This window comes from Anas acuta, chromosome 7 (genome assembly GCF_963932015.1).
Source record: "Anas acuta chromosome 7, bAnaAcu1.1, whole genome shotgun sequence".
Taxonomy (NCBI): Eukaryota; Metazoa; Chordata; class Aves; order Anseriformes; family Anatidae; genus Anas; species Anas acuta.
Genome location: NC_088985.1, coordinates 1,660,275 through 1,681,599, shown reverse-complemented (window position 1 = coordinate 1,681,599; position 21,325 = coordinate 1,660,275). Strand labels below are relative to the sequence as shown.

Below are 21,325 nucleotides of genomic sequence, written 5' to 3'. Positions count from 1 at the left end.
TAGGTTTAAACAAGCATTTGACTTCAAACATGAAAGCTTGCTTTATCATTTTATCATTTCAAAAGTCAGTTGTATCATTTTTCAATATGATGGGCTCAAAATGTTTTTGGAAGCCTATCCTTCCTGTTGCTGTTTGTTGTCGTTTTTTTATTTTTCCTTTTGGAGAGTTTTCCAGGCTGAAGTACCAAAATAGGGCATGTATTAAACACTTAACTGGAGAAGTGAATCATCATCCTAATGACGTGAGTCCTGTAAGTAGAAATGATGCTGGGGGAACCCCCGGAGGTGCTGCCAGACGTCACCCGCCTCCATGCGAGGCCAGTCCATGATGCTGTTCCTCCATCAGTGCGGTCCTTGGGCTGGTGTGCGGTGTGTTGGAGGGAGCTGCTCCCCGGAGTCCCCCCAGCAGCTGCGGGGACGCTGGCCAAAGAAATGGGCAGCTGGGGCCAGAGGCGCATCCTAAGGTCCAGAGTTGGTACCTATTTGAATGGCTAATGAAAGATGGATGGCAAATCGTCCGTGTAGTTCCCATTTATTGTTCGTCTAGTACATTTTCTATTAATTGTGCAGTTTTTCTGCTTCTAACAGATGTCAGACAAGGGAGAGGCCCCCAGATATGGTGCGTTCAGCACAGCACTGTTGGGTAAGAGAAGATGCTGCCTGATAACACCTCATGTGGGCAGTCACATGCATCCTTCGGTTTATCTGGGCACGTGCCACTGCTCCCTTTCACAGCCAACACTTGAGGAGAGCTGAGGTGACTTTTCTAGATGCTACGAGTTGAGAAGTGGCACCTCTCAGAGCAGGGGACACTGATGGCTCCTGACTTCCATCAGGTCTGTGCTGTGGTGGGCTCTCTGGTCTCAAGCCACAGCTGCCCAGCTGCCCAGACCATCCACAGCTGCCCAGAGAAGCTGTGGATGCCCCACCCCTGGAAGTGCTCAAGCCCTGGCTGGATGGGGTTTGGGACAGCCTAGGCTGGTAGGAGGTGTCCCTGGAAGTGGAAGGTTGGAATGGGATGGTCTTTAAGGTCACTCCCAACCCAAACCATACTGTGATGCTATGATTCTGCAATCTTCGTGCTTCCCAGTTTGTCAACCTCATGGAAAGGTTCAGTAGGACAGAAGGTGAAAAGCAGAGCCCACTGCAGCCTTGGCAAAAGGTCTGGAATCACTTATTAAATTGTCCCCTGTCTTGGATGAGGTGAGCCAGGGTGGGTGGTCTGGGCACTGAGCTAGTGTAGACGTGGCCAGACTCAGAATTTCTGCGAGAAATGCTTGCCAGTGTCTCTGAATTGTTCCCACCCCCATGGGGCCCAGCATTCAGGCATGCTGCAGGGCTGATCAGAAGCCCTGATCTCTTTTAGATGTATTTTGAGGTCTTTGTACACAGGCTTGGTCTGTTTGATTTACGATGACGAGATTAATAACACGAGAAGAAAATCAGCAGACCAACCCTGTGTCTTACGAAACCTTATCTCTGCCTGCTAACAGCCTTACCATGTACGTTCCTTCTAGATGAAATCTCTCTGACACTTGCTCTCAGACTGTTAATGCTTATTTCTGGTGCTGCTGTGGCTTCTCTCTGCTTGCTTTCAGATCTGACTTCCTGAGCTGCTGGATGACGATGTGGGGGTTTTGCTGAGCAGCCCCCAGCGAAGCTTCCCAGCCACCAGCGAAGCCTCCCACTGCCCTATGCCTCTTATTTTCTGTGCAGCTGGTAACAAGGGTCGGAGTCGGTGTGAGTCCCACTGTTCAGACACATGACTCTGGGGAAATCTGCCTCTGTAGCAGTGAGATTTCTAAGGGTGTAGGAGCAAAACCGGAGGGATCTGGAACCAGCAGGTATGAGAGGTCTGGAAGTGCTGCTGGGTTGCAAAAATGCAATCGATGATGCTTTGCCAAGCTCCAAAAGATGCTGGTGTGAACAAAAAAACCTGCTCCAAGATGCATGTACTGTGCAAATTTACAGCAGCATGTACTTTTAACATAATAATCTCATTATGTCAGCCATGTAGGAATGTGTTAACACCTGCATCTTCCTGAGGCACAGACGTTATCGTATTCCTGGTCATGCAGAGTAGACCCAGCAGATTAATGCTCTGCAAAGCCACTTTGTGAGGAAATAAGCATGCTGCGGGAGTTCCTGCTGATGCAGGGTGTAGGAAAGAGCTTTGGAACTTGCAGGTTTCATTTCTCCACACAGAAATATCTGCCTCTTCTGTTGTGGTTTGCAAACTGCAAAATACCTGCTCCATGTGCTGGGGCACTGGAGGGCTGTGTGATTGCCACTCAGGCTTCGTGCTGTGTCTGGGATGGCTTCGCTGCAGCACTGAGTCGTGGTTCACTGTTGAGAGGAGTGAGTTTGGGCACCCACGCACAGCGCCAGACCGGTGCCAGGCCTCAGCCAAAGGTAAAGCAGCAGGAACGCACTGTGGTGTCTTGGGCCCAGGGGCTGTTTTGGTGTCTGTTGCCTTCCACATGTGCTCATTTAATCCTGCTTCAGAAGTCCGAACCCCTAGGAACAAGAAAAAATGAAACCACGGTGGTGCCATCTCATATTTGCAAGTTCCACATGCTCAAAAAGACTTTTGACATCCCCCCTGCAAATCAAACAAACAAAACAACAAAACACCAACACCCTGAAACCAAATGTTGAACTATTTATCTTTGCCTTCTGTTTTAGGAGTCATGAGGCTGTGTTCTGCTCAGTCATGCTTTCCCAGTGGGACCCAGAGAGGTTTTGTTTGGGGTTGCTGGCACAGCAGTATGGTTTTGGGGAAGGGGTGGCACATTGCGATGCTCGCGGAAGGGCTGCAAGACTTGAAGGGTGCTGCTGATGTGCACTGGGGTCTGTGTCTCAGACAGCATCTTACCTGCCTGGGTACATAGCAGGCTCTTTCTTTGCACTGTACTCACGTGGCAAGAGGTGAGGTGATGCTGGTAAGAGCACCCTGCTGGTGGAGGAGGGAGGCTTGTTGCAGCAGAACGTGATTTGGCACGGGTACGTCACTGCAGAAGCACACGGGTGTTCTTGTCAAGGGAGATGCCAGCAGCGTCCTTTGTCCCTTGAGCTTGGATGAGCTGCTTGCAAAGAAGGAAAAAGGAGTAGGACTTCAACCTGCAGAAGATCAACTCAGGAAACACCCAAATAATTTATTTTTATCCACTGAAATGGCCATGGGAAGGGGAAGCAGCATCAGGGACCTACTCTGCTGAGAGCAGCAATGAAAAGGGAACCTGTTATATTAAGCTGTTTTGGACCTGGTATCTGTTCAGCATGCCCACAAGCAATTGCAACTGGAAAATTTCACCTCTTGTTTGCAGGCATAGAAAGAGGCTATTTTTGGAGTTTTTAGCTAAACTGGAATTGAAATTGAGCATGACATTCTGAGTATATTTGATACATCTCTGTGGTGGGAGCTTGACCTCTGCTAGGATGCTAGCCTCTCTGAAAGGGCTAATACTGAAGAGAGAAGAGGCAAGGAGGGTGTTCTTTCTCTTTTGTTACAGAGTAATTGTCACCCAGATTTCTGTGCAGGCACAGCCCTCTGGTGCATACAAAATACCAAGCCTCCAATGAACGCTCATGCCTTTGCTGCATCATATTAATTAATGGCCCAGAAAGCACAGGAAAAAAAAAAAGGCTCTTTTGCAGACAATTGTAAAAGTTTTTCTCTCCCATTCCTCCATTCCTTTTTGCTTGTTGAAAAAAATCTCAGGCATATAAGATGTGATGGCTTCCCTGCTGTGACTTGAGACGTAGAAATATTTCCATGGGATGATGTACGTTATGAGAAAGCCTGGGTCCCCTGCTGCACCGACAGTACGGAAGGGATGAACCTGCAGTTCAGATGCAGATTGTGGCTGAGGAGAGAATGTTTCCATGCCAGCTTCTGCTGGGACTTTCCCTTTTGCTGGCGCGGCTGGAAACGTAACCCTCACAATTATCGCAGCTGCCTGAGGCTCTGCAGGCAGTGCGCTTGGTTTTGTGGGACCTGACCGCATCGTGGCAGCGGTGAGGAGGAGCAAAGCCCTGCTGGAGGGGACAGGCTCGCCCAGTTCAGCCCTGCCATGTCACTCATTCTGGCTGCAGCCCACACCTGGACTTGGACAGGCATAACTTATGCCAGTGGCTTAAAAGCTCACTGTTTTCCCTTGTTTTCTTCCTGTTTTCCTATTTTGGTTGTAGTGTTTTCCCATACAATGAAATTGCCAGTGTTCGCCGCGATGGCTTGTGTAGATTTTTGAATGAACTTGCATCTCTCTTGGGTCCTGGCTGAAATTTTCTCACATACAGAGTGCAGCACGGTAACAAAAGCTCTGTTCTGCTCTGTTTCCATTAGGGATCAACCAATGTGGTTTACCAAGCGCACCATGTCAGCAGGAGTAAGAGAGGACAAGTTGTCGGTACCAGGGGTGGATTCCGAGGCTGCACGGTTTGGCTAACAGGTATTTTCATCTGGGCGCGAATGTCTCGCTTCATGTGACAGCTGCTTGCATGAATGAAGGGGATAAGGAGGACAGCTTGGAGGTGGGGTTTTGGGATCTGTGGGAAACACCAGTGTTCCTTGTGAGCTGGGAGTTGCAAAACAATTTCGAGTAGGAAGCAAGGAAACGTTGCTGTATGGTGTTTGTAATGCAAGATGTTCTCCCTGGCAGCTGCTGCCCCTAACTAACGTTGTTATAAATTTCACAGCTGTTACTGGGGCCTCCATTTCCTGGCTCCCTTGATTGAACACATAAAAAGCCCTATGGGTCACACTTGTCCCAAAGCGTGTGGCTGAAGAAGTCTTGGCTCAAACCCGGGCAGCCCCTGGCAGTGAAACACACCCAGGATCGTCTGGAACAGCACACACAGATTTCCATTCTGGGTCAATGGAAAGTTTGTGGGGGCACTCAGGTTTACTGTGCTTAAAATGACCTTGTGAGCAGCAAAATAAGGCGGTCTCCTTGTCTGGAAAGGAAATACACCCAGACAGTGAGTTGTGCTGAAAGTTATTGTGCTGCCATCGCAGTTTTCATGTTATTTCTCATTCTGTGCACCTTCTGGTGTGTTGCCTTTCTCTTCTGCTTTGAAAAACCAACTCAGTATTTGAGGACTAGGGACTTCTAAAAATGGCAACAGCATTTATTATGCTCTGCTGATAATTACATGACTTTTTTTGCTACTTTCCATTTTTTTTCTTTGCTTGTTAAATACTTGTATTTTCTTTGGCTGCCAGATGATGATGCAAGACATGAGTGGAAGGGTTTGTAAAGCCATTCTGATTTGCCTTCATTATCAATTTATGTGTTAGATGTTGGATTAAAACACATCTCTATTTTGTTTTCCTCTTTAATCTCAAGAAGGCCAGCATCTTATCTGTTTTAACATCATTTCTGAAGCCAGAAATAATTCTCCAAGGCAATTTCCTTCTTTCAACTGTCACTCCAAGCTCCTGCATACAAAAGCTTTGAACTTCTTTGGCTGATGACTACTCTTTTGTGATCTTGGGGAATATGGGCCTGATGAAGAGCAAAGTCAGGACCCTGAACTTCCAAAGAGCTTCAAGCTATTTAAAGACCTGGGGTATGAGATTCCCTGGAACACTGTCCTCAGGGACAAAGGAGCTGAACAGAGCTGGAGCCTCTTTGAGCATAAGAACTCGCCATCTCCCTACGTAAGAAAGCAGGCAGGGAGGGCAGACAACCGGGATGGCTGAGTAAGGACCTGATGGTCAAATTGAAGCTGAAGAAGGAAACACACAGATAGTGGAAGCAGGGACATGTGGCCTGGGAATAGTACAGGGATGCTGCCCAGATGTGCAGGGATGGTATTAGGAAAGCCAAGGCACAGATGGAACTGAGCTTGGCAAGGGATGCAAAGAATAACAGGAAAGGATTCTGTAGGTACATTGCTCAAAAGAGAAAGGCCAAGGAGAGTGAGGATTGGTAGTGACAGACACTGAGAAGGCTGAGGTACTCAGCAATTTCTTCACCTCAGTCTTCACTGTCAGTCAGGCTTCCCAAGTCTCTCATTTCCCTGAATGTGTAGATGGGAGCTGGGGGAGCAAAGTCCCTCCCCCACTGTAAGTGAAGAGAAAGCTCGAGACCACCTGATGAAACTAAACAAGTACAAACAGTCTATGGGGCCTGCTGCCATGCATCCCAAGGCCATGAAGGAATTGCCTGATGGAGTTGCCAAGCCTCTCTCCATCATGCTTGAAAATCCTGGTAGTCAGGTGAAATCCCTGGTAACTGAAAAAAAGGGAAACATCACTCCCATTTTTAAAAAGGGTAGAAAGGAGGACCCAGGGAACTACAGACTGGTGATCCTCACCTCTGTGCCTGGGAAGATGAGGACAAGATCTGCCTGGAAGCAATGTCAAGGCACATGTAAGACAAAGAGGTGATCCAAGACAGCCAGCATGGCTTCACCAAGGGCAAATTGTGCCTGAACAATCTGGTGGCATTCTGTCGTGGAGTGACTGCATCAGTTGACAAGGGAAGACCGACTGATGGCATCTACCTGGCCTTCTGTAAGGCTTTTGACATGGTCCCACATGACAACGTGATCTCCAAATTGGAGAGAGATGGATTTGATGGGTGGACCATTCAGTGGATAAGGAGTTGGCTTGAAGGTCACACCCAGAGAGTGGTGGTCAATGGCTCTGTGTCCAGGTGGAGGCCTGTGACAAGTGGTGTCTCCCAGGGGTCTGTCCTGGGACCAGTGCTGTTTAACATCTGTATCAATGACATAGACGATGGAATCAAGTGCACCCTCAGCAAGTTTGCAGATGACACCCGGCTGAGTGGTGCAGTTGATACAACAGAAGGAAGGGATGCCATCCAAAGGGACCTGAACAAGCTTGAGGAGTGGGCCCACGTGAACTGAATGAGGTTCAACAAGTCCAAGTGCAGGGTGCTGCACCTGGGTCGGGGAAATCCTGGACAGGAGGACAGACTGGGAGAAGAACTAATTGAGAGCAGCCCAGTAGAGGAAGAGTTGGGAGTTTTAGAGGACAAAAAGCTTGATGTGAGCCAGCAGTGCATGCTTGCAGCCCAAAGGCCAACTACATCCTGGACTGTATCCCAGCATACACCAGAGGAGTGGCCAGTAGATAAGGGAGGTGATTGTCCCCCTCTGCTCTGCCCTCATGATGCCCCACTTGGAGTCCTGCATCCACATTTGGGGCCCCCAGTACAAGAAGGAGGTGGGTCCAGAGGAGGGCCATGAAGATGATCAGAGGGCTGGAACAGCTCTCCTACGAAGAAAGGCTGAGAGAGCTGGGGTTCTGAGGCAAAAGATCAGAAGGCTTCGGGGTGACCTCATTGCAGCTTTTCAGTACGTAAAGGAGGCTTATAAAAAAGGTGGAGAGCAACTTTTTGCTTGGGCAGATAATGACAGGATGAGGGGGAATGGTTTTAAACTAAAAGAGGGGAGATTTAGATTAGAGGTTGGGAGGAAATTCTTCCCTCAGAGGGTGGTGAGGCACTGCCACAGGTTGCCCAGAGAGGCTGTGGATACCCCACCCCTGGAGGTGTTTTAGGCCAGGTTAGATGAGGCCCTGAGCAACCTGATCTAGTGGGTGGTGTCCCTGCCTATGGCAGGGGCTTGGAACCAGATGGTCTTTGAGGTCCCTTCCAACCTATGACTCTGTGACATACGCAGTGGCCTCCTAACTTCCCAACAACTGACTTTTAAGAGACGGTATGGAAGGATGTTACATGGACTACATAGATGAAGCAGAAGGACACCTGAGTGTCCTGCATTGCTGAGGAAGGCCCTCAGGCCATTGTACTACACAAACCAAAGGCACAAGCAGCAGCACACCCAGCCACATTTCCTCTCTAGCACAAGCATGACCGTTCTGCATCTACTGAAAGTCCACCTTGCCTGGATCTCATTTGGGGTATATAAATAAACAGGCAGGCAGGTGATGTTGTCTCCTCAGGATATTTTCCGAGGCGAAGGGTTTCCTGAGGCAGGCATTGTGTTTGGAGGTGTTCTCTTTCCTAAGCTGAGATCCTCTTCCATCTCAAGGAGCTTTCTACACGTGCATCCCCACCCAAGTGAAAGGAGCGGTTTTGGTGCCCCAGATCTTCTTGCCGCTCTGCTACACAGGCAGTAGCAAGTTCACTGTGTGAGTGGATGGAGATGGGGTGAGAAACAGCCACCTCACTTAGGATTGGTGACTTTCTGGTTGCTGACCTGACTCCAGGAGATGCAGAGCCATCCTGTTCTGCTGTTACAGATCTGTGGCTTCTGTTCTTGTGTAAGTGGAGGTGTCTGTGGATGCGCAGGGGCTGTTGCTGCTGTTGGAGCCCATCCCACTGCATGCACTTGTGGCAAGAATCTCTCCTTGGACCACTCCAGGAGAGCGGTTGGCTGTCCAGAGGGGGAAGAGGAGGAGGAAGATACTGAAAGACATAGAGGCAACAGCATCCTTTAAAGCTTCCTCCTCTTCCTGACACCTGCTTGTTCCACCGTGGCCCAGCTGGATGTACTTCTGCAACACAGCTGGGCTGAACCCGCCCAGATGGGAGGGTCTAACAGCATTTCGCATAGCATTAATACCACCCCTGGAGTAAGAAGGTTTGACCAGGGTCCTGTGGCAGTAACAATACACTGAAAAGGTTACTCCAACCTCCCTACCTCATTTTTGCTAAAGCAGGTCCAGACAGGAGGATGTTGCCAGCATCTCAGGAAGAATTAGGTTATGGAGTCATTTTCATTCTTTTGAACTCAAACCTGAACCTCACTTTTCTGTCTCCAACAGGCCTTTCTGGGGCTGGTAAGACAACCATCGGCTTTGCTCTGGAAGAGTACTTGGTCTCTCATGGCATCCCCTGCTATTCCCTGGATGGTGATAATGTTCGACATGGCTTGAATAAAAACCTGGGTTTCTCAGCTGGAGACCGTGAGGAGAACATCCGCCGCATTGCAGAGGTGGCCAGGTTGTTTGCTGATGCTGGGCTCGTCTGCATAACGAGTTTCATTTCTCCTTTTTCAAAGGTAAACTCTCTGCATCATATGCTGCTCTCTTCTGGATGGCCTTGATCTCATGAATGTTCCTAGGAAAGAGACGTTTATGTATATGCCATCAGATGTTCCTTTAGCTTCTTCACGCTTTTGTGCAATGCCACCAGCATACAGAGCTATAAATGATCAGTAGTAGTTTCTGGAGTGCTGCTGGACGTATCATTTCTGCTTTCAGAATTGGTTAAAAGTTAAGTGATTTTTGAAATCTTATTATAAAAGCTCCTACTCTTAACTTGTTCGGAGGCAGAAAAGAGGCATAAAAAATAGCCCGTCTTCGTGGTATCAGTACTTTATTTGAAGAAGCTTGATTGTGTTTTTATCCTTCCTGAGAATGCCAAATATCTGCCAGTATCAAGCTAATTTAAATTGTTGAATAGTTGCCTTTTTTTTTTTTTTTAAAACACAGGACTGATTCACATCATCAGGTTCTGCTATCCCACTTAATGAAGAGGTCTTCTAACGTATCTTTAAAGAAAAAGTGGGAAAAGAGATATAAACCTTTAATTAGAATTGGTTTAAATTTAATAAATCTGTACCAAAGATGAATTTACCTGTGTAAAATTCCAAGGAATGTCATTTAGTAGGAAAGTATTTGTTGCGATGCAGACACATACGGTTTCCCAACTTTCTTGAAACAGGATCGTCAAAATGCACGGAAAATTCATGAGGCAGCTGGGCTTCCTTTCTTCGAAATCTTTGTAGATGCTCCTCTAAATATTTGTGAAAGCAGAGATGTAAAGGGACTGTACAAAAAGGCAAGAGCTGGAGAGATCAAAGGTATGCAAGAATGAGCTCTTAATTTGCCTTTTGCTTAACAAAGTGTCAGATAGCTTATCTTTGCAGCTTTGCACATAGAAGATCTCTGGAGGTGGGTTAGTAAAGGCTCTTTGTAGTACACAAGGGTATCGTATTTTCCTAATCTTACTACAACAAGCAACACTTCTAGTACTCAGTACAGCTTGAATGCTTGCTAGTTGTTTGTATAGTGGTGTTAACTCTAGAGCATGGAGTATTACATTAAATAAATTTGGTTTGGGTTTAATTGTCCATAGGATTCACAGGGATTGACTCAGACTATGAGAAGCCTGAATCTCCTGAACTAGTGTTGAAAACAAACGTTGCATCAGTGTCTGAATGCATTCAGCAGGTTGTGGAGCTCCTGCAGACACAAGTAGGTCATTTGTTTTTACCCCTACCACTGGCAGCTCATAAATCTGACTTCACATACTGACTTACTGGTGTGCATTTAAAAAGCAGTGTTAGGAGTGCTGTCTCTCTCTCTCTTTCAGAACATTGTGCCCCGCGCATCGATTAAGGATGTTCTTGAGCTGTTTGTACCCGAAAATAAACTTGATAGTGTCCGAGCTGAAGCAGACATGCTACCATCCGTAGAGATCACGAAGGTAACATCTCATTTGAATGCTGCACTATGAATCAGTCATTGGTTTGCTTTTTGAAGTGCAGAAGCATAGACAAGGATGTGGCTAAATGGTGCTCTGTTCATAGAATCGCAGACTGGTTTGGTTGGAAGGGACCTTAAAGCCCATCCAGTTCCAACACCCTGCCATGCACAGGGACACCTCTCATCAGACCAGGTTGCTCCAAAGCCCCATCCAACCTGGTCTTGAACACCTCCAGGGATGGGGCAGCCACAGCTTCTCTGGGCAGCCTGTGCCAGTGCCTCACCACCTTCATAGTGAAGAATTTCTTCCTTATATGTAATTTAAACCTACCCTCTTTTAGCTTAAAGCCATTCCCTCTTGTCCTATCACCACATCCTGTGACAAAGAGTCCTTCCCCTGCTTTCCTGTAGCCTCCTCTAGGTACTAAAGGCCACTGTATGGTCACCCCGGAGCCTTCTCTTCTCCAGGCTGAACAACACCAGCTCCCTCAGCCTGTCTTCACAGGAGATGAGTTCCAGTCCTCTAATCACTTTTGTGTTGATTTTGTGATTCCTCAGATTGCTGTGTCCTTTCATGGCTATGTTTTATGACGAAATGAAGTGTAGTCCTCATCCTCAGACACTTCATCCTGTTGTGTCTCTCTGCTCTGTCCTGTAGCATGCCAGGGCCATCAACTTCATTGATAGTATTAGGACAGCCCCACACATGGTTGTGCTATGGAAGAATACAGATCTAGCTTTAAAAAACAAAACAAAACGATCATCACATTGGCCCCTAATACCACTTTTTTCCCCTTAATGAATGTTCTCCATTTTACACTAAATGGTGAGACTGCTCTTGCAGCAGAAGGAAAGGAAGAGCAGTGAGAGCTGGTGACAGGAGTGCCCTCTGGGTTTGTTTTGCAGCTGGATCTGCAGTGGGTGCAAGTGCTGAGTGAAGGCTGGGCCACGCCACTGAAGGGCTTCATGCGCGAGGCAGAGTACCTGCAAGTGATCCATTTCGGCACCCTGCTGAACGGTACGAATCCTACGCTTTGGGAGACCTGACACTCGCACTGTGGTGCTTTAGCAGGCACTCATGTGGAACAGCTTGATGCTCAGCTGTGTTTTAAGCCCCCTTTCCTCTGAAGTGCTACATGCAAGCCCTCGTAAAGGAGTGCCGGAGCTGAGAAGCTGTGCTCTGAAATGTGCCAAAGAGTACAAAAGGTGACAGAGTTCACAGTGCTGTAGCCAGGGCCCCATGTCACACACTAGAAATCCCATATCATGCTGTTCAAAGGTCTTGGCTGCCATTATATATATATACATAAAACCTCTTAACCCTGCATGGTTCTGCCAGGGAAGGCTGCCAGGCTGAATTTCAGATGAGAGGAGAGGGTAGCTGATCCTTGGAAACAGGGCCAGGGGCTGATTTCTCTTTCATTTTTCCTATTTTCCCCCTTCCCCATTACTATAGCTTGAAATAAATCAGATTTAGCTACTGATTAGCAACTTAATAAGAGTTTTTTCATCCCTAGAAGAGGCAAATAATGCTCAGGCAGTTTGGGGTAGTTGATACATGTGTCCCATGTCTCAGATGGAGATGCCATTGCCATGCACACAGTGAATGGGTGCATGCGTTGAGTTCTGTAGATCCAGTATGGCTCTCTGGCCTCAGGGCTTGGGATCTTGGTGAAGGACTCATTGTAGGGAGTCTTGTCCTCCTTCTAGAGGACCCTGGTCCTGCCTTGGTCATGCAGGGCAGTAATTTACTGCTGGCACTGGGATTCAGGCACTGCACCTCAAGTGCAAACAGGGTTTAGTTCAGGACTGCCATGTTGGCTGGAACAGTGTCTGCATGTGGGCGTCTGTAGTGTTCTTCAACTTTCAGGCATTCGGTAGCCTAAACGCTGTGTAAACAGCATTCAAAAGTACATTTCCTTTATTGTCAGACCTGGAGCTGTGGTCTTCAAGCTGCCCCTTGCACACTTGACGAGGTCCCAGAGGTGCCCCCAGAATGACTGTGCTGCTCCAGAGCTCTGCTGCTCAGAGGCTGTGGGTGGTGGGATTGGGCATGCCTTGCCCAAGAGCTTCCATGCCGGTCTTTCTAAAGTTTGTGGCCCAGTTTTTCTTACCCAGGGGGTGTAGGTGATGTTTTAGGCAGCCCAGCAGGAGCAAGCTGTGCGAGGGACATCTGTGATCTGGTTCAGTGGCCCAGCATCAGCATGAGTCTGTCCTCCTCTCTTGTGGTTGACAAACAGGCATTTTTCACACACTGAGGAGTAAATCCCACATTGGCATACTGATAGAACAAGAGCGGTGTTAAAAATAGATGGAGAGACAGCACCGATGCTGCGCATCCCTTTGGGTGTGTGTGGCTGATGAGCACTGTTGGGCTGGCTGGCAAAGGCCATGTTTGTGAGGGAGCGCGCTGCCCTGCCCTGCCCGCCGACACACGGTGTTTGCTGGAGGTTTCAACCAAGCTGCTTTGATTCTGGAAACCATAACTGGTGCCTGTGAGTGTTAATTATCTTAATTGTGTTTGTATTCTCCCAGGAAAGAATCCCTCTGTAGCTGGTATGTATTTAACTGTCCTCAGGTTATATGGAAATCACTACAATTAGATTTTTTGCTCAGATTTTTTTGCTCTTTAAATTATTAACACTAACACACCCACATCCCATTTATGATTCCGCTGTTTACAAAATGGCATGTATACCCCATGTCCTATTGACCACTCTGCACAAAAATCCTAGTAATTTTCACTGGAGTGATTTTTTATTTGAAAATGCCATGCTGACTTTTCCACGTTGACTTTATTGACTGATCACTGGTTAATATTTCTTAAATATATAAAGTTGATACTGATTGATTCACATGTGACTGGTTACAGGTATCTGATTATTCATGAAGTTGCTTGAAAATTTCTGTCTGGCAGATGATACCAAGTCATGAATTAAATGGAAAATTTTAATAAAGATTAAACAAAATCTACATCATAGGCAAAATCCTCGAATTAAGACTCTCAAGGGTCCAAAATGATTTCAGTCAGATCAGAACAAAATGAATCAGTGATTTATTTGCTCTTGTTTATGAATGGCAGCCCATGGGAAAGATGGTTTCTTATGTATTAATACTGGCATATCTGAGTGGCAAGACCTTAGTGGGGAAGTGAGAAGGGGGGGAGGATAAAATCGACTTCAAGGCATTTAGAGACAACACGGAGATTTGAAACCACACATGCAAACATGGATTCACTGTATATACAAAGAATAGATCAAAAATGGGCTGCAAAGATAAACTAAGAGGGGTAACAGTACAGAGACAACAAGGAAAAAAAAAAGACAGAACATTATGATGTTTTCCCTGTTGGAAGAGTTGATTCAAGAGACGTGCAAATAGGGCAGTGCAGTGATTTTTCACGGTTGTGAGAGATGCCACCAGGCAAAACCACGCTGGAGTGGTCTTAATGGAGATTTTGTCCTGGAAGAGGAGACGGGTTATAGCCAGACTGTATGTATCATGTATGTTTAAATTTTTCAAAGAGACTTCAAAACAAGCCAACTGAAAAAGAAAAATCTTCCTGGGAGAGAAAGAGTCCAGAAAATAAATAAATATTCCAGGTGTCTTTGAGACATTGCTGGCACTAAGATAAGGAGCTTTTTTATTCCACTAACATTGGTATTCATTAGCAGCACAAAACAAAAATTGGATAGTGAATAAATTCACATGACTGATGGTGAACTAATCGTGGAAAACCTGGCTTCCTGTTTTCAGCCTCTGAAAGCCTCTGTTTACTCAGTGCCCCCTCCAGCCTCTCCCATCCCCCTCCCATAGTCCATCTGAAGTAGTGTGGGGACACTTTGAGCAGTGCTGGTGCTCTAGGTCTTTGGAGGATGCTAACATCCACCCTTCTCTTGCCAGACGGCGTTATCAACCTGACCATCCCCATTGTGCTGCCAGTTTCCACGGAGGACAAGCAGCGGCTGGAGGGCTGCGGAGCACTGGCACTCAGCTACGAGGGGCGCAAGGTGGCGATCCTGAAGAACCCCGAGTACTTTGAGCACAGGAAGGAGGAGCGCTGTGCCCGCATCTGGGGCACCACCTGTGCCAAGCACCCACATGTCAAAGTAGGTTTGTCCCTGTCCCTCCTATTGTCAAAAACCTGGCCAGGATTAGCAATGTGCCACGGGGGGCTGGAGAACCAAACTCCTCTGAGGTTTCCATGGTGTTGGGTGTCCTGTCAGCTCTCCAAGCCCCGCTCCTCATTGAGAACCATCACTTCTCAAGCGTGCAGGAGGACTGAATTTTCAGGCTTACAAGCAACTGTTAACCCTGCACTTGCTGCTTAGCAAGAGCATCAGTCAGATAACAAATGGTAGAAAGGGAAAACAAGCGTACTGCTCCTCTCATTCATTTATTTTCACGAGTGTACCAACATTCAAATGTTTTTAACATGCTCAGCAACTTAGATTTTCCTTAGGTTTTCCTGCTCTTGAGGGCATGATGATGTCAGTGATTCTGCCAAATATTGACGCTGCAAATCCCTGGCTCGTGCTCCTTTTTAGCTATGCTTTACTCCTCAATGTAGCTTTCATGCAGGCAATACAAAGGGGTTGTATTTTTACGCCTTATCTTTTTCCTTCTCTTTGCTGGCCATACAAAGAATATCATCTCTTAGTAAGGGAGAGCTGCAAGCTATGCCAAGCAGCTTGAACTAAAAAGGCAAAGCTACTAATTCTTTCCCCTTACCTTAAAATACTTCTCTCAATTATTTAGTAGCAGTTGCTCTCTTGACAGAGCAATCTTAGTTATGAAAGTTTAATGATACCATTGACAGTGAAGAAAACAGCTGTGACAGTACAGTAATGCCAATGTAGAGATTTCATATAAAGACTTGTGAGATCCTGAGCTGGTCAATGCAGGGTAATGGCACTAGGTTGTTCTGAATGGAGTTGGAAGTCTCATTATTACAGCCAGAGGAGGATTCAACAAATCATGGGGCTGCATACTCCCCAGGCAGCGCTCCAGGAGGATAATAACATTTCCAGCATAGGAGGGAACAAAAGGTGGGCAACACGGTGGTGTTACCACCACCAGAGCACTGTTTGTTCTGTGGAAAGACTTTGCAAGAGCAAAAGCTCAGATGGAGGAAGATCTAGTGCCCTAACTTCTTGACCTCCACCCTGCAGAGAGAAGTCTGGCACCTAGCTGGGTGCAGCGGTATGGTCTTTGCGGCTGATGCCTTGGTTTATGTCACTGCACTGCTCATGACATTCAGATCACATTGCCACTTTGGTAATGTTTTCAAGCTGCAAGGTCGAAAAGAAAGAAAGATCACTCCACAAGCAGAATCATACCTAGTGCTTTTCAAAGGAGGCTGGGAAATGAGAGATTTTTTTCTATCCTGATGTAACCTGTGTGTAATTCACAGATGGTGATGGAGAGTGGAGACTGGCTGGTTGGTGGAGAGCTCCTTGTGCTGGAGAAAATCAAATGGAATGACGGACTGGACCAGTACCGGCTGACACCACTCGAGCTCAAGCAGAAGTTCAGAGAAATGAATGCTGGTGAGTTGAGTGCCTTGGGCTAGCACCAATGACTCTGCTCTTCTTACCAAGAAATCTTATCATTAGTGCCATTATTTTGCATGAGGTTAATTGGTTAATGGGTAAATGCCAATGGGTTAACTGGTTAATGGGTAACTGGCTAATTCATGCTGTATCATTAGATCCCTGTGATATGCTACAGACTTGTCAGGTGGACTGGGGAGCTTGCCGTACTAGCTTTTCAGCTGGCTCCCTAATTCATGAGCCTCTCAAGTGTGTGCCCTCCCCCCATCTTTCCTGACACTAGGAGATGCTTGTGGTCTGTGATTGCTCGCTCCCGGCCTTTCAGCACCTGCCAGATTGCTTTCATATGCTTCTGAGACTGGGATGGAGCAGTGGGGAGAGCAGTAAGTGCAAAGCAGGCCACAGCACAAAAAACGTGTAGGGTTTACACTGCACAGAGTTACTCCAAGGGTAGGAGCAGTACTTGTGTCAGGCAGCTTCCCCAGTGGGCTTTTCCAGACACAGGATTGGAGAGTGCTGAGCATGCTGCTCATGACTCCTCTGTCCTTCCTGGCAGGCCAGGTCCTTTTCTTCCACACCCAGAGCATGTAAAGTCCTGTGCTGAGTGCCTGGCCTTCAGGCACAAAGGCGAGTTCTGGTTACTTGCAGGTGGTGCTCTACCCCGGGGGCTGTCTTGGCAGTCTGTGGGGCATTCGATGGCCACCCAATGCTGTATTGTCTCAGTATTTCCAGAGAAGGGTTTCTAAGCAGGACTTGCCTTCAGTCTGTTTGGCAAGTCCTTAGGGAACAGGCTGAGAGGTTGTTTATACCCATAAGTAGTTTACACCCATCAGTCAATTGTGTTCTCATGAACTCCTGTTTCTGAGCACCAGAGGTGTCTGTGGAAACAGCCCTAGTATGGGCTAAGGGGCACTTCTGCAAAACAAGGTTTCAAAAGGAGCAGCCCAATCTGAAGAGCTCAGTCTGTAAGTCAGTCTATGTAATTTGACCCCATAAATCTCCTGTTACACCTGGCATCTCTGCCTGGCTCAGTTCTCACCTCTGCCACCAGAGACAAGGCCTTTGTAGTGTTCATGCAATATCAACACATTAGGACTAATTAAGTTCTGCACAGTAAGTGTGAAGTAACCCTTCCAACCCTCACCTGCCATGCTGTGCAGTGCTACAGCATCCCAGCAGCAGAGGGGACCAGCAGCAGCAGTGACCATTAGCAGTGGAGATGCCAGTCGTTGCACACTCATTTCCTTTTGGTGTTTAAAGAGGGAGATAGTGCTGGCCTTCATGAAGGTGCTATAGAGCTTGGGGAGGTGACAAATAGCTTTCGAAGCCAGGGAACTCAGCAGAGGTTTACATTTGTGCCCAGAGGCATCTCAAAACATGATAGGAGAGCTGATCAAACTGAAATTGGTCCCAAAGGAAGGATGTGCAATGAAAATAAACTTGGCAGGGTCACTGTACCTGTGTTAAATACTCATCTAAGGTATTTAAGGTCTCTTTGACGTGAAGATAGGACAGCAGACCCTTGTGTATCTTATGGCTGTGTCAAAATGTACAGAGTGGATAAATGAAGCAGTGTCTGAAGCTCAGCGCAGGCCTGTGACGCTCTGAATCTTTCCATTTCAGATGCTGTCTTTGCGTTTCAGCTGCGCAACCCCGTGCACAATGGGCATGCCCTGCTCATGCAGGATACGCGGAGCCAGCTCTTGCAGAGGGGCTACAAAAACCCTGTGCTTCTCCTGCACCCCCTGGGTGGATGGACCAAAGATGACGATGTCCCGCTGGAATGGCGAATGAAGCAGCATGCAGCGGTGCTCGAGGAGCATGTTCTGGACCCAAAATCAACCATTGTTGCCATCTTCCCCTCTCCCATGCTCTACGCTGGCCCCACAGAGGTATAGTTGCCGCACACTAACCATGGTGTAGGTTTAGCCTGTGGGCAAACTTGCTGCTGACTTCCCAGTGCAGATCCAGAAAGCCGCAGGGCAAAGGTCAGTCACTGCTGCTTTGCTCTCAGTTCCCTCCCTGCTTCAATCTCTGCTTGCTGCAGCTGCCATCTCGCAGCAGTGTTTGGCTCCGCAGGCTGCTGCGCTTCTGCGAGTTGTGCTGAGAGCTTGGAGCAGAGCTGTGCTGGGCAGCAGTGCTCATTTGTTTTTTCCCAGTTGTTTCTCTTCTGTCCCTAAATCTGTGGAAGGAAAGCAGTAGACACCAAACCACCCTGCAAACAGCCCAAACACCCATTGCCTATTGGTTTCACCAACAACCAAAACCTGAACCAAAGTAGTGCCTCCATTCAGCATCAGCTGCTCCTGGGCTAAGGTGCAGCCAGAACCCTTCAGCAGTGGCTCTGTGGGTGCTGCAGGTAGCTGTGCGTTCGGTGCCTTGGAGAGTCTAGCATCGCTTTTGTCCCTCCACAAAGCAAGCAGGAAAGAAACGCAGGGAGTCGAGCTGAGCAGAGGCAATGGTGCAAGCAGAAACCTTATAGGCAGGCCTTTTCGTGGAACCAGTGGGATATATGGACAGCCACATTCAAACAGCAAAGCACCTCCTTCATTCACTGGAACAAGATCAGTTGTCATCCCCGTTTTTTCTGGTGAAACACCTCTCCTTAGAAGAGCTGTGATGTACCAGGTCCAAGCAGGGGAAGATGAGCCTGATGGCCAGTGATTAACTGCAGAGACGCTACTGATACGTGTCCATCCTTCCTTCTCTGTCACGTGTGGGATCCAGCTCACCAGGATCTTTTCTGCAGTTTAGGGTAGTCACTGCTCAGTGCTCAGAGCTCCTCATGTCTCTCCTTCACAGGTACAGTGGCACTGCCGGGCTCGCATGATTGCTGGGGCCAACTTCTACATTGTAGGGCGTGATCCTGCAGGCATGCCTCACCCTGAGACCAAGAAGGACCTCTACGAGCCTACACAAGGAGGGAAGGTCCTCAGCATGGCACCAGGCCTGACCTCGGTGGAAATCATCCCCTTCCGAGTGGCTGCTTACAACAAAGTGAAGAGGGCTATGGATTTCTATGACCCCAAAAGGTAATGCAGGCACCAGTGTCTCTTTTTTTTTTTTTTTTTTTTTTTTTTTTTTTTTTTTAGCCTACACAGCTGCTAGGGAAGCATTTTACCTATGACTCTAGCTCATATAGGAAGAACTCCCGTAGAGGACACCGTTGCTGCCAATCGTAAACTCCATGTGGGAAGTTGCTGGTGCCTGCAGTTGGCGAGGAAATGGTGCCGGGAGCTTTCTGACTGCACCTTTGGCATAGCAGAAGATTTACGCTGGGACAGCTCAGCTGTTGTGCTGATCTCACCTCTGTCTCTGTTTTGCTGTAGGCACGACGATTTTGACTTCATCTCAGGAACACGCATGAGAAAGCTTGCTCGTGAAGGTGAAAACCCACCAGATGGCTTCATGGCTCCCAAAGCTTGGAAAGTCCTAACCGAGTACTACCAGTCACTGGAAAAAAAGAATTAACACTACTTCTAAAAATACTTGTATTAAGAGTGAGCAATGATTGATTGATTCCCTATGATACCGATCAGCTACTTGATGTTTTCAATATTTTGACTCGTAGGGCTTTCCTGCCTGGGTCAGAGAGTTTTTTACTAATCGGAAATACTTTGAGCTGGGGCCTTCTCCCCTTGAAGCTGCCAGGAGCACCCTGATGATGGAGCTGGAAGGAGCGGGCAGCCGGCCCTTTGCTCCCAGCACAATGCAGCTCTGGGAAGCCCAGTGCAACACCAGCTGGGTCTCTCGGTGCTGCTGGCACTGCGCTCTGGTCCCTGCTGCAGAGCCAGGACCTTGGCACCAGGATAAAAATGTGCCCCTGCATGAAGCAGGAATGATGAAGTGTTTTTCCTTTACCCCTCGCCCAGTGCAGGAGCAGCTGCTGGGGCGAGAAGTGGTTGCTGCTGGCACTTGGTGCTTGGATCCAGTTGCTCCAGTTGCTTGGATCCAGATTGAGCCTTAGACAATTTTTGCTAACAGAAGGACTTTTTAAGTGCCTTTTTTAACTGTATCTTTTTAAATAGCCTAGACAAGTCACTTGCTTGCTGTTCTTCCTTTCTTCTTCCTGCTTGACCCATTCAGTCAGAAAAAAAAAACAAAAAACAACAAACAAACCTGGACTGGTCTTTGCTGCTGCTCTGAGCTCACTGCCCCATGAGTCTGCAGCGTGCCCAACCGCAGCGAGGCTGCAGAGGGTGCTGCCTGGGCTCAGGGTCTGGTGGGCTGGCAGCCAGGGGAAGCTATCCTTAGGGGGATGTTGTGGAGCACAAGAGATCTTTGAGAAAGCTCTGGAACACAGGGGAATGGTATGGAATAGTCAGGGGCCACTGCACTTGTTAGTTACCACAGCCACCAGATTTCCTGACTTTTGTACTTGTCCTTTTTCAGTAGATGTCCCAGCACCAGTCAGCATGTGTTTCAAATGAAATGGAAATAATGTTCTCCTCTCCTTGTGCTTGTTTTAATTACAAATGTATCTACGCTCAGTAAAAACAATCCTGCTTCTGCTTGTATAGCAAGTGGCACTTAGTATAGCAAGTGGCACCTCCAGCTCAAACGTGTTTTGGTGTGGCCATGATGCAGTGTCTAAGACTACATATGCAATTGGGAATGTTTTTGTAAGAGGTGTTTTTTTTTATTTTTTATTTTTTTTAATTATTCAAAGGGAAGAACACAAAGCCATATTATACCTCAGAAAAATGCTGCACCAACCATGTTAGTAGCCTTTCAGCATGCTAGCACCAGTGCCTTTCCTACTCAGGCCCTCTGGCAGGGACCTGGAAAACAAAAGCAATACTCCAATTTATAATTGCAATATTTGCCATTTTTTAAGTAGTGAAATAGTGCTGTTGCCTCATTCTAAAACATTCTAAAATAATCAGTTCAAAAAAAATGCAGTAAATCCAAATGGTTATAGCAAAACACAAATGCTGTATTATTCTTTTAAAATAGCTTAGTATACTGATTACCTCTGATTAAAATAGAGTATGCAGACTAGTTTTTTATAGTGTATTTATTAAAGACATGAGACTGGAATTTGTACCTCAACTGATGCATCTTATGATTTAATATATTCTGAACTTCATACTCTACTATGAAACACTCACTTTTAGTACAAATAAATATTTATACAAGTAAGTAATGCTTGCCTTGTAATTATTTTTTGAAGGGGGAGGGGAAACCACAACCATGTGGTTCACCTGTGGCTAGTTACAGGTCCATAGCAGTGTGGGGGCACCATCCACACCACCTTTGCATAGCCAGCAGCCACGAGGCTGACCACATAGCTTATTTTCTTTCATAAACCTTATCTTTTTTATTTATTTTTTTATTCCTGTCTGGC

The 21,325-nt window shown here is 47.1% G+C and overlaps 1 protein-coding gene across 3 annotated transcripts in view; it reads left to right on the top strand.

The window, feature by feature from the left end:
* The window catches only part of PAPSS2 (3'-phosphoadenosine 5'-phosphosulfate synthase 2), a 30,176-nt gene extending 9,056 nt beyond the window's left edge, over positions 1-21,120 (top strand). For 2 of the 3 annotated variants that reach the window (XM_068687868.1, XM_068687867.1), the window contains exons 2-13: positions 4,346-4,451; positions 8,762-8,997; positions 9,663-9,801; positions 10,077-10,195; positions 10,314-10,427; positions 11,333-11,444; positions 12,962-12,982; positions 14,330-14,535; positions 15,840-15,975; positions 17,602-17,870; positions 18,781-19,010; positions 19,308-21,120. In XM_068687868.1, the coding sequence (XP_068543969.1) occupies positions 4,346-4,451; positions 8,762-8,997; positions 9,663-9,801; positions 10,077-10,195; positions 10,314-10,427; positions 11,333-11,444; positions 12,962-12,982; positions 14,330-14,535; positions 15,840-15,975; positions 17,602-17,870; positions 18,781-19,010; positions 19,308-19,449 (1,830 nt within the window). In that variant the 3' untranslated portion in view covers positions 19,450-21,120. The remainder of the gene's footprint in view (positions 1-4,345; positions 4,452-8,761; positions 8,998-9,662; positions 9,802-10,076; positions 10,196-10,313; positions 10,428-11,332; positions 11,445-12,961; positions 12,983-14,329; positions 14,536-15,839; positions 15,976-17,601; positions 17,871-18,780; positions 19,011-19,307) is intronic. The other variant, XM_068687869.1, reaches the window with a different exon arrangement.
* The last annotated feature ends 205 nt before the right edge of the window (positions 21,121-21,325 follow it).